We start from the raw sequence: 20,066 nt of genomic DNA on the forward strand, positions 1-20,066 counted from the left end.
GATGATTTTTGAAAAAAATAACAAACCAAATTCAATTTTTTATTTTCTTATTCTACAATATTCATGTCGACATAACTGACAAAAAAGCGTGTTATGTTCTATGGCATTACAAAAAAACTCGTCGACTGGTATCCAACAAGGAGACATTGTTGCTTCAGTGTTATTTTAGTTATTTTATTCTAATGCAATAACTTTCTGAACATTTAAATCCTGTTTGCTTATTGTTTTGTAGTTATTATTCATACGGACATTACAAATACCTTAAATGAGCATTCTTTTAAGAAAAATTTACAAACTGATAAATGCTGCTCCACCACAAAATAGGGGTGTGTCTATACAAAACGTCGATATGAATATTATCCGATAGACTATCAGTATTTCAAACAAAAAGATAGGCGAGAAAGCCTTCCTTATTCATTAAATATGTTTAAGTCCTTCTTTTGCAGATTCATTTAAAGCTTCCCATGCTAGCATGTATCAAACTATACATACATTTATATATATATTGCCAAACTTATTGTACATACAAATGTATCCACTTTTTTTCCTCATTCATCTCCGTTCTGCATGTAACGTCACTGTTTACCTTCAATATCATATATGTTTATTCCATCAAAGTTATTATTACTCATTGTTTTCAATTATGTAACCTGTTTCCTCCTTCGATATACAATGAAAGCATACCTCTGCGTAACACTTTTGGCATAATATTGCGTAATTTGAGCTTCATCAGACCAGTAATCTCACCGGCTGACCATTGGTTATAACTGTTACTGTGTGGCCGGTGCTATTACGAGGATTGCTAATGTTGATGACACAGTGGCTACTAGAAAGATAAAAAATAAGATTCTGTCAACACATTGGGCCACCCTACGCCATTCTTGTATAACTTCATAGTCTCTATCTTCTTTCTCATGCTTCTCGAGAATTCTTTTTAAAGAGTTTAAAATCTCCTCATTTGTTTTGCTTAAATTGGTATTGGATCGGCGTTTATTTCTCCGATTGTTGTCATTTCGATTCTGCGATGATGTTTGTTGTTTCGTTGGGTCACGTGACATTTCGTCTGCCAACTGCGTTGGTGATCTGACACTGGACTGAGTTTTGAGTTCATGTTTCAATGTGTCGTAACTAAAATTACATGGCTGTCTTTGGGAATGTTCACCAGAAGCGTTCTTTGCGTGATTAAGCACATAGTTGGCGGGGTTGAAAGTCGTCTGCTGTTCAATTACTGGTGAACTATTTGATTGAGCAGACATATCCGGCTGAACAGATATGTTACACAGTGAACTATATATATTATTTTGTGATTGCTCTGCATTTTCGAGGGTAATCTCATTTTGCAAAGCTTGCTGGATATTATCTAAAGTTATCTTTAAAGACATATTCTTTATGAAGCTTTCTTCGGTTTTAATAAACCGCGATATATCGCTGTTACCTTCCTGTAGACATAAATATGGGGACATTTTTTGGAGTAAGATAATTTTGAGCCAGTTCGGTACTGTATGTTTGTTTGGACCTCTATGATGAAGATTTAACACGAACACTGTCATGATAACGGACATTGACGTCAGTGCCATTACGATTGTCAAATAAATACCTGAAATAAAAACAAAACTATTGATATGTTGTAGGACGCTGGTAGATGCAGCGAAAACTGAAACTATTTTATGTACTTATATTTGAATATACATAGAACATATTAAGTAACTTTTTATTGATAAAGGACACTCTCGCTCGTTTTAACTCGCTCCGCCTGTCCCTTATCAAAAATTATTTACTTAATATGTTTTAACCATTGTAACACCGCACTTTGTGGTCAAACGCACTTTGGGGTCCGACCCCAAAGTGCGTTACGTACTTTGGGGTTCGACCCCAGAGTGCGTTACGCACTTTGGGGTCCAATTTCGACCCCAAAGTGCGTTAAACAGGTACATATGCATTTTTTAACATCAGGCAAACGACCGCACTTTGGGGTCATAGAAAATTAATGTTCATTATGTTTTAAATAATATATTGTAGTCAAAGCCAATGGTAAACAAAAAATCAAGGTATTAAATAGACACAAACATGTGCCCTGAATTATAGTAGAATCAATAGGGATTTAAATGGTCTTGATTAGTTAGTGAAGAACTTTCACCAAATAAATCATCAAATAAAGAATTTGTATCAATTATTAAGCTTAAAATATTTTTCTCAATTTTTCCATTTATTTTAAAAGAATGTACAACTTTCATTAACTCCATTGTTTTTAGCTAAATGCATTATTTTCCCGTTTTTTATTTACACATTTTATAGAAATATGATAGTCTTAGCATAGACAAAGGTATAAATTCTGGGAAATCTTAGTAAGACATTTCAGTAAAAATTTGCCTGATAATATGTTGAAAGAGCCATTTATTTAGCTATGTGTGACATATAACAAAACTTGACTAGGTGTAGATGCGGCTTTAAGTAGTAGTCCGTACAGGTAGTACTAAAATATCAACTATTTAAGTAGTCGCACTTTAAGAGTGGAGCTTCAGAATAATGTAAAATTCTCACTGGGGGTATAGATGGGATTGTGGGGTATCGATCCCCCTGAGGGTTAAAATAACGTTTTAAAGGCCCATAATGCTTTTATTTGTTTTTCTTAAAAGCTTTTTCATTTTGATGTTCTTCTATATTATCCAGAAATTACACATTGGCCAATTTCATCTGTTGCTTTTTGGCAATGATGAGTACAGTTATAGAGAATTAGTATTTTATATGGAAGTCAAAGTGTTTTGACTTCTTTTATGACAAAAAATTTCACATCTATCGCTACTTTATTCAGGTAACAAGCATCTTACATTTCTCAGATACCATTATTTTAACATTATAAAATTCATGTTTGCTCTTTATAAAGAAGTATTTAAGATTTCTCATAAAAAAGCCTCTGGCGAACGGTTGTTACGGAGCTTACAAAAACCCTTAAGCTTGTTGTTAAGCTTAATAATGTATTTGTAAAAATTACTATTTATAGTCCGATCGAAAAACTTGATGTTTCACCAGAACATTGCAATAGACTATATTTATAGTTCTTTGGAAAAAAATATTAACTGCATTTTATTTCATTCCCAACATATTTAAAATGGGGCTCAATATGGCACCAAAAGTTATCAAGTAAATGACCGACAGAACATTTTTTTTTAGTTTTGAATACATACTTTTTTTTAGTTTTGCATACATATTCTTTTTTTGTCTTTTCGTACATATTTTTACATGACGCCAATTGCAAAGTAGAGGTTTGGATAATTACACCATTTGTAAAACACCATTTTCAAACACTTCGCCATCTGTAAATTACAGTACCCCATTTGCAAATGCCATTTGCAAATACCAACATTTTCATTTTTGGAGGTATCAAAAAAATAACAACACTTTTTAAATATATATATAAATATATAGTCCGCGGTAACCCAAAGAAAGGTTCTGCATATGGTCTCGATGTGGTTTACATTTGTCACAAGGTGCCTTAAAATCCTTCATGGGGTTTCGGAGATAAGGAGCGGACATGAAACCCAAGTCTTTATCCTTTGACCTGTAGGTGTGACCCCGACCTTGAGCCGGCACACCTGGCATATAAGTTCTGCACATTATCTGGATGTGCTAAAGAATTGACCTAAGTTTCATAATTCTCAATTCTCATTCTCAGGGGGTGGGGTTGAGTGGTGCATATTCATGGAATAATAACTGATCACCAATCAACAATCCTTTCCAAATAAACACTAGTATTATAGTATATAATAATAAAAAAACAATAATTATATAAAATGCATATGCCGAAACCAGACTTGCCCGGCCGAAAACGACTGGGCCGATTCCAAAAAATGGGCCGAAATGTGATCAAACCACTGTGCTAGTTTTATACTCAACTATGGGCTGTTATGAGATTTAAAGACTGTTTGATTGGCTAAAATATGTATGAAAAACAAAAAAAAATATGTACGGAAAACAAAAATAAAATATGAATGCAAAACTAAAAAAATATGAATGCAAAACTGAAAAAATATGTATGCAAAACTAAAATAAAATATGTATACAAAACTGAAAACAAAAAAAATGCAAATGTCACTTTTATGCCACCGTAATTTTGTTATATGAACAAAATTTTTAGATATTTTAAGTGGTAAAATTAATAAAACTTTTATCACTTAAGCATCATAAAGTATTGACCGCCATCTTATTTCAATGTCGCAGATAGAAAATAAGTCAGAACTCCGTATTTAAACAGAACTCAGATGACACCTTTAGACATCTTGAACCCAAAGTGCGTTGATATGTAACATATTAACGCACTTTGGGGTCAATTTCTCGATTTTGACCCCAAAGTGCGTTTGACCCCAAAGTGCGGTGCGAAGTTTAACGCACTTTGGGGTCGGACCCCAAAGTGCGTTTGACCCCAAAGTGCGGTGTTACAAACCATATCGAAGCTCACGTCGTGTACGTTCTGCTAGCGTTATCTTAACTTTGACCTTTTGTTCTACACACCACGGCAATTGGTTAAGAAAGACGAATATTTCCTAATTTCCAGTTTTTCAATATTTACTTAAGATTGTTGACCTGACCTGACTGTTGACTTGACTATTTCACTTTTGCATTAAATAAGGCCTTACACCTCCCAGACATTGGCATACATTAAGTTCTACAGCTGTTGGACAATAATGCCTTGTATGGTTAAAGTACATTGAAGAAATGGTCATTTTCAAGACAATCGCTTACACTTTATTAATAAAGTAAAAAGAGAAAACTTTTCTCTGCTGACCAAATGCAATAATCTAATATTGTTTAGCAGCTGTATGCAAATGTTGTCCAAAGTTATTGGGCGAAAGTCTCCGGTCTTTGATTTATTGACCAAACTAATCTACTCCAACTGAAATTACTCATATTATTTCTAGTTTCTGTTTTGTTTGGTTTTTTGTTGTTGTTGTTTTTGTGTGTGTGTGTTTTCTCTGAAAATCGTTCATTCACTTGTTTACTCTTGTATGTAAAAAGATGCAGTAACTATTTGTAAAACAGAGAATTGCAGTCTCGCTTAATACATTCTCCAAACATATTATAATGATAAGTCAGTTTCTGAAGGAGTTGACCGTGTGGAATAAATGATGATAAACAACTATAGAGAATATAGAGACTATAGAAACAACTGGAGAATAAAATATTACAATTTTCTTTAACCGACAAAATTAACCTGTCTAGAATAAAGACATTTAAAGTTGTCTTTGTAACGAGAAACACTGGTAACCACTCTGGTGCCTGATATAAAAGAGGGGTACATGTGGTCTTCCTCCTCCATTAGAGCAGACTGAAACGTTAAAATGTGACGTATCGACTTGAAATTCATCAAAATAAATGAGACAAGTATAAATGAGACAAGTATATTAATATACACAACTATAAATATAACCAAAGTTCTATTCATACTTATAAGCGGGACGAATTCTGACGTTTCTGGTAAATTTTCTGCCACAGCCAACATAAACACCGAAAAAGCCAAAAGCACAGTTATACCTGAAATATAATGTACAGTTTTGTGAAAAGATCAAACAATACAAGCACTAAAATATGTAGAATGAATTGAAGATACATGTACATGCATGGTCACAAAATCGTACGAAAATAATGTTTTGGCCTTTACCCTGTTGACCACAAATAGCCTTTTGCAATAAGAACTAGAGTACTTTACCTGCTAGTCAGGCACCAAGATGTTTGAACTCGATGCTCAACCTTTATTGTTTTGTTGTTTTTGAGAAAATGTGGATAAAATTCAAATATAAAGCAGACGACATTGTAACAGACGGCAATTATCTCAGCTTGAAAAAGGTTAGTACTCAGTAAATGTAGTTATTAAAGTCAAAAGTTCAACTCAATCAGCCGATGTCACCAAAGTTCATACTAAATAACGAAAGGTAAGTGAGAAATATGTTTATCACACACCCGTGCCGATTTTGCGACTCCGTAAATATGGTATTGCACGGCCGTGCATATATTTTGACGTGACGTCATTAGCGTTATACAAACATAGTGTAAAGACGCGCTAAATGTTAGTGTTATACTAAAGGCGCGTCAATAAAAATGACTCTTATTTCACTTTAAACGGTCTTTATATTGGGTATGTGATAAATAGAATATTAAATTCGTGTAAGTTCATTACTGAATTTATTGCACTCGTTGAATAAAAAAATATTATGCTCGCCAGAGGCTCGCATAATATAATTTTATTCAACTCGTGCAATAAATTCAGTATTGAACTTACACTCATTCAATATCCTCTATGTCCAATATTTTGATGAAAACAATAACAAAAAACAGTACATGTAAGATGGTCAATAAATAACCACTATGATAATGTGTCAATAGTCAATTACACATCAAAAGATGTCGATTTCTGTGGATGCTCCCAATAGACACTATGCTACGAATTATTCAAAAGAATGTCAGCCAGTTCAGTTCATCATGTTCATTCTAGGTCAATATGAGGGAAAACATTTTTTTTACTAATTCTTTCCCAGACTCTTGTATTCGCTCTCTGGAACTCCATAACATTGGTGCCATAGAGTTTTGTTGGTGACGATTTTTCAGCTTTACTGGTAGACGCAGATCATTGTTGCATCTTCGTGCAGAAATGTGGGGACCCAAGTAGAATCACGGACCTTCCGCCAGGTAGTGGATAGCTTCTTTCACATTTAAACATGATAGAATCGGAAGTCCTGATTAGATTCGAATACACAACGGTTTATAATCAGGATATTTCGCTACATGGAACTTGTTATTTCAAGCAGACGGGCTGCTTTTCTTTCTTTCTTTTCCTTTTTTGAAAACCCTTGAAATCAAAATGAGTAGCTCTGAATCTCCAATAGTTTTATAGGGACAGTGATGTGGAAAATACTTATTAACTTACCAAGAGCAATCTTTTCTCCCGAGTCCGGTGGTAAACAAAATACAAGTAACGTCAAAGCGGACATCATTATACATGGAAAAATGACGTTGTACATGTAGTACAGCGTACGTCGACGTATATGAATGGTGAATGTGACGTCAGGAAACGGTTCGTTACAGCAAGCATACGTAACGACGTTTCTAACTGGTTTGATGCTAATCAGTTCCCATTCTCCATTGTTGACGTAATTACTGAGGTCAACTTCTTCTGTTCGGTTTGTTATATCGACCTGTAACATGAATTTAATTAAAGTTTTAACCAGTACAAAGATACATGTACGTAACACAACTTTAAATAATCTGATATCATTAAAATATAACTCTGAATAAGATAATTATATGTAGGCTAATATTTATTTTACTTATAATTTTAATAAAGACCCAATCTGGTTAATATCAGCCCCTAAATAACGCCACTGCATGGAAGAAATAGGTAGATCTGAACTTTATTTAGATTGATAAAAACCGTAATTCAAATTTCTATTCAAAACACTAAACAAGTTATGACAATGCCAAGTACAATGAATCGAACAAAATTATTATGCCATTGCCTATTTCAAAATATCGAACTGAAATATTATGACAAATGGTCATCGTATTATCTAATTGTAAAAGAAAATTTCCATTATAAAGCATCACAATAAAGAATATTGAAAATTGCCCATTACAATGTAACGAACAAACACAATGAAATTATCAACACTGAAAATATTGAAATTGCCCGTTACAATGAATCGAAAAAGCAAGATGAAACTATCGAATAAATTTTGCTTGAACGACCAATATTGAAATTGCCCATTATAATGTATTGAACAAATAAAATGAATTTATCGAACATTGAAAATATTGAAAGTGCCAATGAAAATGTACTGAACAAAATGTACTGAACAAACAAAATGAAATTATCGAACAATGAAAATATTAAAAGTGCCCATGAAAATGTACTGAACAAACAAAATGAAATTATCCAACAATGAAAATATTAAAAGTGCCAATGAAAATGTACTGAACAAACAAAATGAAATTATCGAACAATGAAAATATTAAAAGTGCCCATGAAAATGTACTGAACAAACAAAATGAAATTATCGAACAATGAAAATATTAAAAGTGCCCATGAAAATGTACTGAACAAACAAAATGAAATTATCGAACAATGAAAATATTGAAACTGCCTATTACAATGTATCGAAAGAGCAAATTGAAAATATCAAATGAAAGAAACTATTGAAATTACTTGTCACAATGTATTAAAATAACAAATATTGAAATTGCCCGTTACAATGTATTGAAAAGCAAAATATTGAAATTTCCCATTATAATGTATTTACCAAACAAAATATTGAAATTGCCCATTTAAATGAACCGAACAAGCAAAATGAAAATATCGAATGAAAAACACTTTATGGAACAAACAAAATATTAAAATTACCCAGTTCTACATATATGAGCCGCGTCACGACAAAACCAACATAATGGGTTTGCGACCAGCGTGGATCCAGACCAGCCTGCGCATCCGCGCAGTCTGATCAGGATCCATGCTGTTCGCTTACCAACTCTAGTAAATAAACTGATAGCGAACAGCATGGATCCTGATCAGACTGCGCGGATGCGCAGGCTGGTCTTGATCCATGCTGGTCGCAAACCCATTATGTTGGTTTTGTCATGACGCGGCTCATATATCAAAGCAAACATATATCAAAATTGCCCTATACAATGTACCAGTAGTATAAAATATCAAACCAAGCAAATAATAAAGACTGGTGTCACGTTTCTTTCATGCGGAATATTTTATTATATATTGACTTTATTCTAAAAGTTGTCAAAATATAGACATTCCTTTTATCTTGTTCACAAGGAAATCTCCACATTCAATTATCAGAATTTAGTTAATAAAGCTTGACTGGGCCTAGTTTTCGAGGATCAGAGTTTCAGAAAAGATATTTAATTTCTCTTGTATTATGATTCATTACGTGGTGTTATATGGTGTCAGGTTATTGTTGCTAGAAAAACACAAGAGCCAAATAATATTTGCACAAACAAATCAATATCATTTCTTTGAGAAGTTTATTTTCTGATTTTATTGACATAGACGTTCATATTTTTGGAAATCTAAACCAACTCGTGCTGCTTTTTTATTGCAACACGTGAAACCTGATATTGTTTGCGTGCTTTAATCTTTAAAGACGGACTGAATCGTTTAGTTTGTTAGTTGAACGAATAGATCAATCAATCAATCAATCAATCAATCGATCGATCGATCGATCAATCAATAAAAAATGAGAACAAAATGAATGTATGATTAATTAATTAATTAATTAATTAATCAATTAATCAATCAATCAACTTATTTATTCATGAATGAGTAAAACGGGCAGGAGGTTTTTTCTATGTATTTGATAATCATGTTTGAATTACGCATTTCTGTCAATATTTCTTAGAAATGAAGAAAAATAAATCAAACAACAACAACAAAACAACAACAACAACAACAACAAAACAGCGTTTGTTTGGATAAACCCTTTGATAGCTTATTTGATAAGTTGAATTATATCAGACATATACAAATGATTATTAAATGAATTAAATAATTAGGATAAATTGTTTATGAATTGCATAGCGGTTTGGCGGTTTTCTTACACACATTTTTTAAGAAATATTTTTTACAAATATTTTCCCTATCGGATAATGCATGTCACTTTGTTTTTTATTTAGTTGTTTATAAATTTCCGCACAGAAAAAAATTAAAATGAAAGTCGATGGCAAAAAGTCTTCCACGAACATCAAATAAGAAGAGTAGAATATTAGAAATATTAACAAATAAATTTTTTTTTCCAAATTATAAAACTGCAAAATAATCATTTTTAAAACTTTTATTATCGTTTTAACAGTTATTTCCAAAGCTTAATTAAGCAGATGGGATCAATACGCAGATGTAATTTGTTTTTCAAACTGAAGATGAATCTTAATTTATTTATTAACTATAAGAGATTGCAAATATAAACAAGAGCCCGGTTTGAGCCGGGTGATGCTCCCCGAATAGGTTTTGGACACAGGAAAGTACACCTCTTGTAGTTTCAGAGTTATGTCCGTGGAAAAAGTTCAAAGTGCAATAATTCCAAAATTAGGCAAGGCAGAGTTACAGTTCTTTGCACTGCACTTCTAATCAATGTGATCTATCAACCTACAAAGTTTCTTGATGATATCTCTTATGATTTCCGAGTTATGTCCTGGACAATTCAAAAAGTAAAAATAAACAAAGGGCAATAACTCCAGAATTAGGCAAGGTAGAGTTATGATTATTGTGCACTGCACATCTACCCATTGAGATTTATCTACCTACAAAGTTTCATGTTGATATCTTTTATAGTTTTACAGCTATGTCCTGGACAAGATTTTTCTAAAAGGGGAGATTATTCAAAAATAAGGCTTAACAGAGTTATGGTTCTTTTGCACTGCACCTCTACTCAATGAGATCTATCTACCTACAATGTTTCATGTTGATATCTCTTATAGTTTTAGAGTTATGCCCCGGACAAGATTTTTCTATAAGGGGAGATAATTCAAAAACCAGGCAAAATAGAGTTATGGTTCTTTAACACTGCACTCCCCCTCCAAGCCCTCTACCACTGTATGAAGTTTAAACAAATTATCTCCAAGGGTTTTCAAGTTATGTTCCGGACAAAGTTCAAGTTCAAAGTATTAAAATTAACAAAGGGCAATAACTCCAAAATTAGGATGAAAAGAGTTATTGTTCTTATGCACTGCACATCTACCTATTGAGATCTATTCACCTACAAAGTTTCATGTTGATATCTCTTATAGTTTTAGAGTTATGCCCCGGACAAGATTTTTCTATAAGGGGAGATAATTCAAAAACCGGGCAAAATTGAGTTATGGTTCTTTGACACTGCACTCCCCCTCGATGCCCTCTACCACTGTATGAAGTTTCAACAAATTATCTCCAAGGGTTTTCAAGTTATGCTCCGGACAAGACAACGGACGGACAGACGGACGGACGGACAGACGGACAAGGCGCCGACTATATGCTCCCCCGAAATTTTTCGGGGAGCATAAAAAAAGACGCAGACAAATATTCTCTCTCTCAATCGAGTATTTTCGGTTCTTTCCGCCATAGTTAGGACATGCTTTTTATGAAAGTGTTGACCTTCAAATTAATTAATATACAAATGTATATAACTACCTGAAATCCATCGTATGTCCATGACCCAAACTTCATTTTACACGTTTGCATATCAAATGGGAAATATGTGACATCTACTTTACATGAACTTTGAAGTTTTGTTGGTATTGGCCAGAATACGTTACCATCGTAACGAACCATGGCGTTAGCTGGCATAAGACCGTCGGTATACTCTGCTGCACTGCAAACATAAATGTTCTAGAATATTCATCTACTATAATGCGGATAGCATTTCATTTGTAAGGACATATTCATAGTTATACCTTTAATGTGTTAGCAGAAACACCCTCTAACAATAAATTATATGCACTGAATTTTAAACGCTCTTTTTACAAAACTTTTTTGTATGAAAAGCATATTTTGTATTATAGCACTGTGCAGTCATTTGTAATAACGGTTCTTCTATATGTCCCATTCTTGTGCAACGGATAGCTTTTGGAATTTCAGTTTCCCCTTAAAGCAGAAATTTTACTATTGCGCCAAAAAATAGCCGGAAATAAGACTTACCAAGATTGCGTCTGGGAATGGACAAGGATTTCTATTTTCGGGCAGAAATTTGGTGAAAGGGGATTAATATAAGAGGTGTACTTAAATAAAGGAGTACATATATATGTGTTACATTTTTGTCGCACATGTTGCCTCCCAGAAGTTTATTTTAACTTTTTTAAAATACTTAAAACGAGGCTGCCATCTTTGCAAATTATAAGTTGTTCCTTATCTAAACATTGAACTCTTTGCCAATTATTTTAGAGAAATACATTTTAGCATCTGACTATTGTAGTAAATGCACAAAACGTGAAATTCGCTTCCAGCAAATTGATGAAATAATTCAAAATGTTTGCCTAAAACAATAATATTAATATTGTTTTATACAAATTATTCAGGACATTTAATACGTTATTTCTTCCTTAATACCTAAAAGCATTTTACGTGGATATTATTGCTAAAATACAACCTAAATTTAAGTCTAGATCACATGTGTATTTTTGAGGAAGTAAATTTTACTGACATTTTGAAAATTGAAATTCAAAACCTAAGGCTGCCGTTAAAATGGCATGATGTACTCTACAATATATAATGTCTTGAGTAATTTTAAAACGACATTTTTATCCACAAAACATATTTCTTTGAAATAATTTGATTTAATGTTCACAACTATAGTATTTTTGGAAGTAACATCGAAATTTCATGTTTACACGTTATTGTTCCAGGAAAACATATGTCGCGCGGAGTAAAATCCCAAGACAGTGTTTGCAAAAAGACTCCATTATACACTTTGCGTGTGTTTGACAAGTATTTCTATAAAGAAATGATGCTTTTACTGCAGTATAACTGAATAATTGTATTTCACGGCAGACTTTTCATTAATGCTAACCAGAGGTTTATGCGAAATGACATTCTATTTATAGACATCAAGACGTTCAACTGTTTTGGTTTGTTCCGCGAAATTCTGCTGCAATTTACGGCAAAGGAGAAGCAAAAGTAAAGTTGACAAGGAAATAACAAGCGAGGTAGTGTAATAATATATAAAATGTCTTACTTATTGTACAAGACAATATCCGGCAACCAGAGCTTGTTACAAGGTATCCTCAATGTAGATATGTTGGCAAAGTCAGTCGGATTCCAGACAAGAAATTCATCATCCCACTCCTTTAATAAACCGTATATTCTTTTATTAACCCGACATTGAAACTAAATTACAACAAAAAATAGTTCCCTCTAAAGTCTTGTATTTATTTTGATAAAAATGTATTTGAATACCATATTGAAAAGTTGAAAAAAAAAGGATTTAATGAAAGAATTGAATACAATATGTACTGTCAAGAAATGAGTGTGTTTCTAGAAAATAAATAATAATTGTGCTGTTAAGAAATGAAAAAATACAGAAAATGTGCTGTTAAATATGACAACAGAAAATGTGCTGTTAAATTTGACAATAGAAAATGTGCTGTTAAATGTTGTGATTATAGAAATGAGATAAAAGAAATAATGCTCTTCAGAAATGTAATAATTGAAAATGGGCATTCAAAAGGTGTTACAATAGAAGTCTTAGCTGTTTTAGTAGAATTGTTATCAAAGAAAATTGACTGTTAAGAAATAGAATGATATGGATGCTCTGTTGACATGTTTCAAGAATGAATGATGTCAAAAGTGTGTAGGTTAAACTAATAGTCCTAAATTTAAAATGTGCTAATCGAAAAGCCCATTAAGAAAATTCAACAGATAGTGTGTTGGGTTAATCAGAAACATAAAATGTTGTTGAAAACAAGGCTAGAGATGATGATAATGATAAAATGTAATAAAAATAATGTATAAAATAATGATGATGATAATAATAACAATGATGATGATAAAATGATGATTATAATAAAAATGATAATGTGTGCTGAGTGCGCTCGTTCACACATCTGTTTTGGTAAAGTTAGGAATATAATGAACGTTTATATAACGAAAGTAACATACCTGGTCCAACCAAACATTTGTGACTAAAATTTGATTCTTTTCATCCTGAAAGAAAAAGAGTAACATACTTAACATTTTGAATAAATGGAATGACAGCAGCATCTATTCATGATGTCAGATATACTCGGTGAATAATATTTATATTCATATTGTATGAAGTACTCGGTGAATAATATTTATATTCAAGATGTGAGAAGTACTCGGTGAGTAATATTTATATTCATGATGACAGGAGTTCTCGGTGAATAATGTTTATATTCATGGTTTAAGAAGTACTAGGTGAATAATATTTATATTTATATTGTGAGAAGTACTCGGTGAGTAATATTTTTATTCATGATGTAAGAAGTTCTCGGTGAATAATATTTATATTCATGGTTTAAGAAGTACTCGGTGAGTAATATTTATATTCATGGTTTAAGAAGAATAATATTCATATATACTCGGTGAATAATATTTATATTCATGATGTAAGAAGTTCTCGGTGAATAATATTTATAGTCATGGTTTAAGAAGTACTCGGTGAGTAATATTTATATTCATGGTTTAAGAAGTACTCGGTGAATAAATTTATATTCATGATGTAAGAATTACTCGGTGAATAATATTTATATTCATGATGTAAGAAGTTCTCGGTGAATACCATTTATATTCATGGTTTAAGAAGTACTCGGTGAGTAATATTTATATTCATGGTTTAAGAAGTACTCGGTGAGTAATATTTACATTCATGGTTTAAGAAGTACTCGGTGAATAATATTTTTATTCATAATGTGAGAAGTACTCATTGAATAATATTTAAATTCGTGATTTAAGAAGTACTCGGTGAGTAATATTTATATTCGTGATTTAAGAAGTACTCGGTAAATAATATTTTTATTCATATTGTGAGAGGTACTCGGTGAATAATATTTATATTAATATTTTTGAGAAGTACTCGGTGAGAGTGGTCAACGTGAGTTTTATTCCTGGGGTGTGAGTGGTATATAATTAATGTTTAATAATGTGCTATGGGTTTAAAGATAAATTTTCATATCATGGTCATATGACAGTAGTGCACTATGAAATTATCGTAATGTTGTAACTAGTGCCGAGTGAGTAATTCTTAATTCGTGTCAAGTACTCAGTGAGCGCTCCTTGGATCTGCTGCCAAAGTTGGGTCTCAAACCCCTGATTCATAGGTCAAGAGGCGTACACTATAACTATTAGTCCGTCAATCCCCTTATAAGGTTTTTATATTTTGAATCCGATGCTATGTCTGAACAGCTTTTCTATTCACATGTTCTAAAAAATTTAATTCATAATGTGCCTAAGAGAAGATAAGAAATTGTCTGCCCTCGAAAAGCCAACTTGATTAATATGATAAATTTCTGCCAGAATATTTGAATGTTTCATTTACATGCCACATTGCTAGAATAAATAATCTTTATTTAATTGAATTGGCTACAGTGCGCCGTTATAGCGATATACTTGCAACGTAGCAAGTCAATATGTCGTATGCGTGAGTATTTAGCGAAAATGAGGATTATTTTTCTAGAGGGGTCTTTAAAGCAGCATATCATGGTCTATACCCAATCTTTAGGCTGTCGTATTCTGACAAAACTACTTGTGATAAAAACAATAATGACAATAAAGGTGGTCATAACATCTATTTATACTGCTTATATACATGTATGTATATGCATGAAAATCACGTATGTATTTGAAAGTATAGATATACGGTTAATAATAGAAAAGAGATGAGCTTTTTATCTTTTTAATTCAAAATTAATGTCCAATATCAGCCTTTGAATTGCTGTTTGTCGGTAATTAAAGTCTTTTATCAGCAAAATAATTCGAACAACAACGACAAAAAGTATTGTTTATTTTGTTCGATGCTCTGGTTGAACATGACTGTGTTAAAGCTACATATACATTTTTTATCTCCAAATGAGCCGAAATATTTGAAGGAGAAAAATGAACTAAGATTTGAAGAAAAGTTAAAATTATTCCAAATTCAAGTGATAATTTACATGTGCGATGAATGCCACTGTCTGTCTTACGCAGAAAGTGCTATTTTTTGCATATTTTGACTTCTTTGGTTTGGTAATTTACATGGGTTGTAAGAACCGTTTGCAATGTGTATATTGCTTTCTTTGTTCATTTCTTAATATTCTATCTTTAAATACATTTTGAAAATTTTCCTGAAAATCAACAAAAATCTTAAGGCATGCTGCTTTAATGATATCGAGTAAGAATGTAAATTAAACTGATACCGATAGCACCAAATTAGTTTTTAAATATTTCATATTAATATTCCAAATAAAGGCATTTCATTATCTCCACACTGTTTAAACTGGTATCTCTTTTCTAAAATTCTTCTTACAATAACATGCGTTGCTTTCCACACAAAACTAGAGAAGCGTTCCACATAAACATGGATTCCTGTCCTTCCACATAAGCGCGTGCTGCTCTCAACATTTATAAACATGTCGTGCTCGAGAAAACTTGAGTATATTCCCAGTTAAATGTGATTAGCTCTCCACTTGAAAGTGAGTAGTTTTCTACAAAGACGTGAGTCAACTTTCACATAACTTGAGTAACTCTCATAAATGCACGTATAAGTTAGACGCCAATAGAAGAAGAAATAACAACAACAAAAACATCTATACAGTTAAAAAAGAGGGGCATAGGGGCGACTACAGATACTCGCACTTTATCCAGATATACACTCCAACGTTTAAATTAACACGTTTTGAGTAAGACTTAACAAACTTTATCACTTTTTTACCCTCTCGGCAGTTGTTTCCCATCTCTATGTGAGCAGGGCTTGTTGAAGACCATGATTGTTGGTCACTTAGCTTGAATGTTCTCCACGGAACATGAGCCATTTTCCAAGAAATCGATAATAGATTAGCTTCCTGTTATATCTGCGCATGCGTTATATCATTCTCGTTCTATAACAAATGAAATTGATGAACGCTTTCTTAATTTCCTCATAAACTTCACTATTGACGGTGTTATAAGGAGCAGTTTCAGATGAAGAAGAAGAAATTATTGTTATATGTTGGGACTATATTTTATGACAATTATGTGTACGCTTGTGAGGCGGCTATTCAAGGGAGAAAATAACTAAATCCGCTACATTGCCCTCATTTCGCCGTGTAATTCAAGAATCATTTTTATAAAACTTAGAGAAATATGTTATCACACTTACCATTGACTTACTAAGGAACATTTACGTGTACTCTCTTCATAAAGGTTTATATGAAACAACAGTTAACGTTATAAAAGGTGAAATGTCAGCTAACGTCCTAGAAACAACAATTCACGTCACGCCAGGAAGGTCACATGAAACAATAGCTCGTGTCATAAAGGTTATGTGAAACAAATACTCACGTAAAAGCAATAAATATGAAACAAACACTCATGTCATAAAAGTTATATGAAACAACAGTTCACGTCAGAAAGGTTACATGAAACAATAACTCGTGTCATAAAGGTTATATGAAACATCTGCTCACGTCATAGCAATTCAGATGAAACAAAAGCTATAGTTATAGCAATTTACATGAAACGAAAGCTAGTTAACGTCCTAAAGATTATATGAAACATATGCTCACGTCATAGCAATTTACATGAAATAAAAGCTAATGACATAGCAATTGACATGAAACAAAAGCTAACATCATAAAATTTATATGAAACAACTGCTCACTAATTAATGTTTATCACATGAAACAACAACTCACGTTTGACCCTATATAACAATTTGTCTAAAATTCATAAAATCATTTGTTGCACAGAGTCATTTTTACAAGTGAAGTATGAGGATAGTATTTGTGATACAATAATTCTTTATTAAACGCGACACTTTGCGAACTTTCGAGTAGCGTCTTCAAAATTGGCATGTAACAAGTTGACCATATTTCAGATTCGATTCCAATAGTTTCAGCCATTGTTTGTACACATAACGTCAAAGTTTAACCATCAAAGCCCGTTTTGGAAAAGTAACCTCGCAGCGTATCCTTGACAACATGTAAATAACATCTTCAAATGTCAATCATCCATGTCATTATTCAAACCACTGGCGAGTTTCGAAATGGACAAGAAGTGACAAGAAGTATTAACATCTCTACCACAGTAAATATGATAAAGGAAAATGCACTAAGTCATCTATCCCTCTATCATACCATATAGCTAATACAATATGTATAATTCTGTAATACCATAACCATCCGACCACTACTCTAATTTGATTACAAAATGCAAAATGCCATATCTGCATCTAATGTTATCATATTTTCAATATCGTTGCAACTTTGCAGCCAAAAAAAATATGGTTCATAAATATTACTTAGTGCACATGAAACGATACTATATCAATCTAATATCACTAAATATTTCTAGAAATTTTATTTATGATGATATTTATTCATATTTTGCGTTTTATATTAAATCTATTACGTAATGGTAACTATGAAGTGTTATCGCCGCGTTGTCCGTATATACTCATATTATATATTGTTATAGCATGGTCACGTGATTTAAGAGGGAGATATGACAAAGATAAAATGCATGCAGACATGATCAACGATCACATTGAACTTTTTTACGTGTTATTGTCAATAAAGGGGTTTCATGTTCCTAACAATACAATATTCAGTGACAATAGTATAAACACAAAACATAGTTAGGAGTAAAACGCTAATAACAAAATGTAATTAAGCCCTCAGTTGGTTTGAGTATGCTATATAGTATGTCTATAAGATTTCCTTGGGGGATTTATAATTCCTGGTGATTTGTCACTGACTAATTATTGGAAATCTGAAGAACTCTCGTAAAATCCACATGGGATAGCCTCCATTTATCCCATCTATATAGTCTTTTCTTTTGAGGACGCCTTTACCGAACGCGTTTATATTCTTCAGAAAAATGGAAAAGGCGAATCGAATACAAATGACAACGTGCTAGACACTTGATGTGGAGGCTTGGGCTATACTTAATCTCTTTACTGCGTGCATTGGTAGACTAACAGTTTCTAGATGAAGGGAATAAAAGAAAATAATCTGACTGAATGTAAGAAAACAATACTTCTTCCGATGATGCTATTATAACATTGAAGTTTAGTTCTTATATGTAAGAACTTCGATTGTTCTTATACCAAAATTATTTAAGTACGGAAAGAAGTAACACTTTTCTTCAGAACAGAATAATCTCACAATTACGAGAAAGAAAATGTTGTGGCATTCTTTGGCTTCCGTATTCTTGCAGAAGTAGAAATGATGAGAACGATTCATTTCTTAGCGTCAATTTGAAATGTCAATTAACGAAAAGATTGTGCATTTTTGATTATATCTTAAATACATAAATAAGAGAGTGGAGTATTGTAATTAAACAATTTGGATTCTTCAACGCTCGCTCTGCACTAGTGCTGTTAATTACTGACAAGAATATAAACTTGACAGATTTTAAAGCTACAATACTCCACGTGAATAGTACATTCATTTCATTTTAAGTTTGGTATAAACGTATTTTTTAAGCTTGATTGCGAGTCCCTTTCTTGGTACCAACCAGTTATGGTGTCATATGAAGAAACATTGTCGTGAACCAAATAGGGCTCGAACACATGATCCCTGGGTTGAGAGGAAGACACCTTAACCACTAGGTCACCGCTCCCCGTTTTTGGTCATCTGTACAGTATATAAGAAATACTGAAAAAAAGAAAAGAAAAAGGAAATAAAAAGTTAACATAAACTGACCATATCAAATATCTGTGTCAAAGTCAGACCCATCCTGATAACAACCGGAGTGCTGGCGTTGCGCACAGGACGTACAGTTCTCTCATAGCCATTAAACAGGTGTACCATGAGGCGTTGCTCGTCTGGTACACCACGTGTATAGCTTGGCACGTTCGGAGTTTCCGGTTCCGTCTGTTGTTGTAGTTTATATGGCGCATTGTCTCCTATAACGTTATTGTTTACATCGGTTATTCGTAGCCGACTTCCGGAAGATACAACTGAAAATAAAGTCAGAACCAGGATTACACTTTATTCAAAACATGACTCACTTCACTAATAATATAACTCACCTGTAATGATGATAATATACTCACTTCATACTATTCACGGCACCATAAACATAAAATTAATGCTCACCACACATAACACTCACTTTTATCAAGACTATACTAGTCACTACCCTAGGAGCAGTGCCCTACGCTCTGCCACTCACACCCCTTTATATACCACCAAAACTTCCAACTCACTTCTCTAGATGCAGATTTCAGAAAGAAGTCTATTCAACTACAATGTGTGATTATCGATAGTATAATTATTTTTTCACTTGAGCGTATTCACGATTTGCACGTGCAAATCATTAGCAAAAAAACGGTAAATTTACATTTAAAGAACGCAATTTATAACTTTGGCCAATAAATTTGTATCATAATGTTCCCAGCAAG

The 20,066-nt window shown here is 32.8% G+C and overlaps 1 protein-coding gene across 1 annotated transcript in view; it reads right to left on the reverse strand.

Annotated features, from left to right (window-relative positions):
• Positions 1–31: 31 nt before the first annotated feature.
• The window catches only part of LOC132716279 (neuronal acetylcholine receptor subunit alpha-10-like), a 42,036-nt gene continuing 22,001 nt past the window's right edge, over positions 32–20,066 (reverse strand). Inside the window, exons 2-8 of the mRNA XM_060699514.1 lie at positions 19,366–19,622; positions 13,625–13,669; positions 12,702–12,811; positions 11,162–11,342; positions 6,920–7,187; positions 5,443–5,529; positions 32–1,597 (exon numbers count right to left, since the gene is read on the reverse strand). Coding sequence (XP_060555497.1) covers positions 771–1,597; positions 5,443–5,529; positions 6,920–7,187; positions 11,162–11,342; positions 12,702–12,811; positions 13,625–13,669; positions 19,366–19,622 — 1,775 coding nt within the window. The 3' untranslated portion in view covers positions 32–770. The remainder of the gene's footprint in view (positions 1,598–5,442; positions 5,530–6,919; positions 7,188–11,161; positions 11,343–12,701; positions 12,812–13,624; positions 13,670–19,365; positions 19,623–20,066) is intronic.

This window comes from Ruditapes philippinarum, unplaced genomic scaffold, assembly GCF_026571515.1.
Source record: "Ruditapes philippinarum isolate M1 unplaced genomic scaffold, ASM2657151v2 ctg154_1_1_1_1, whole genome shotgun sequence".
Lineage (NCBI taxonomy): Eukaryota > Metazoa > Mollusca > Bivalvia > Venerida > Veneridae > Ruditapes > Ruditapes philippinarum.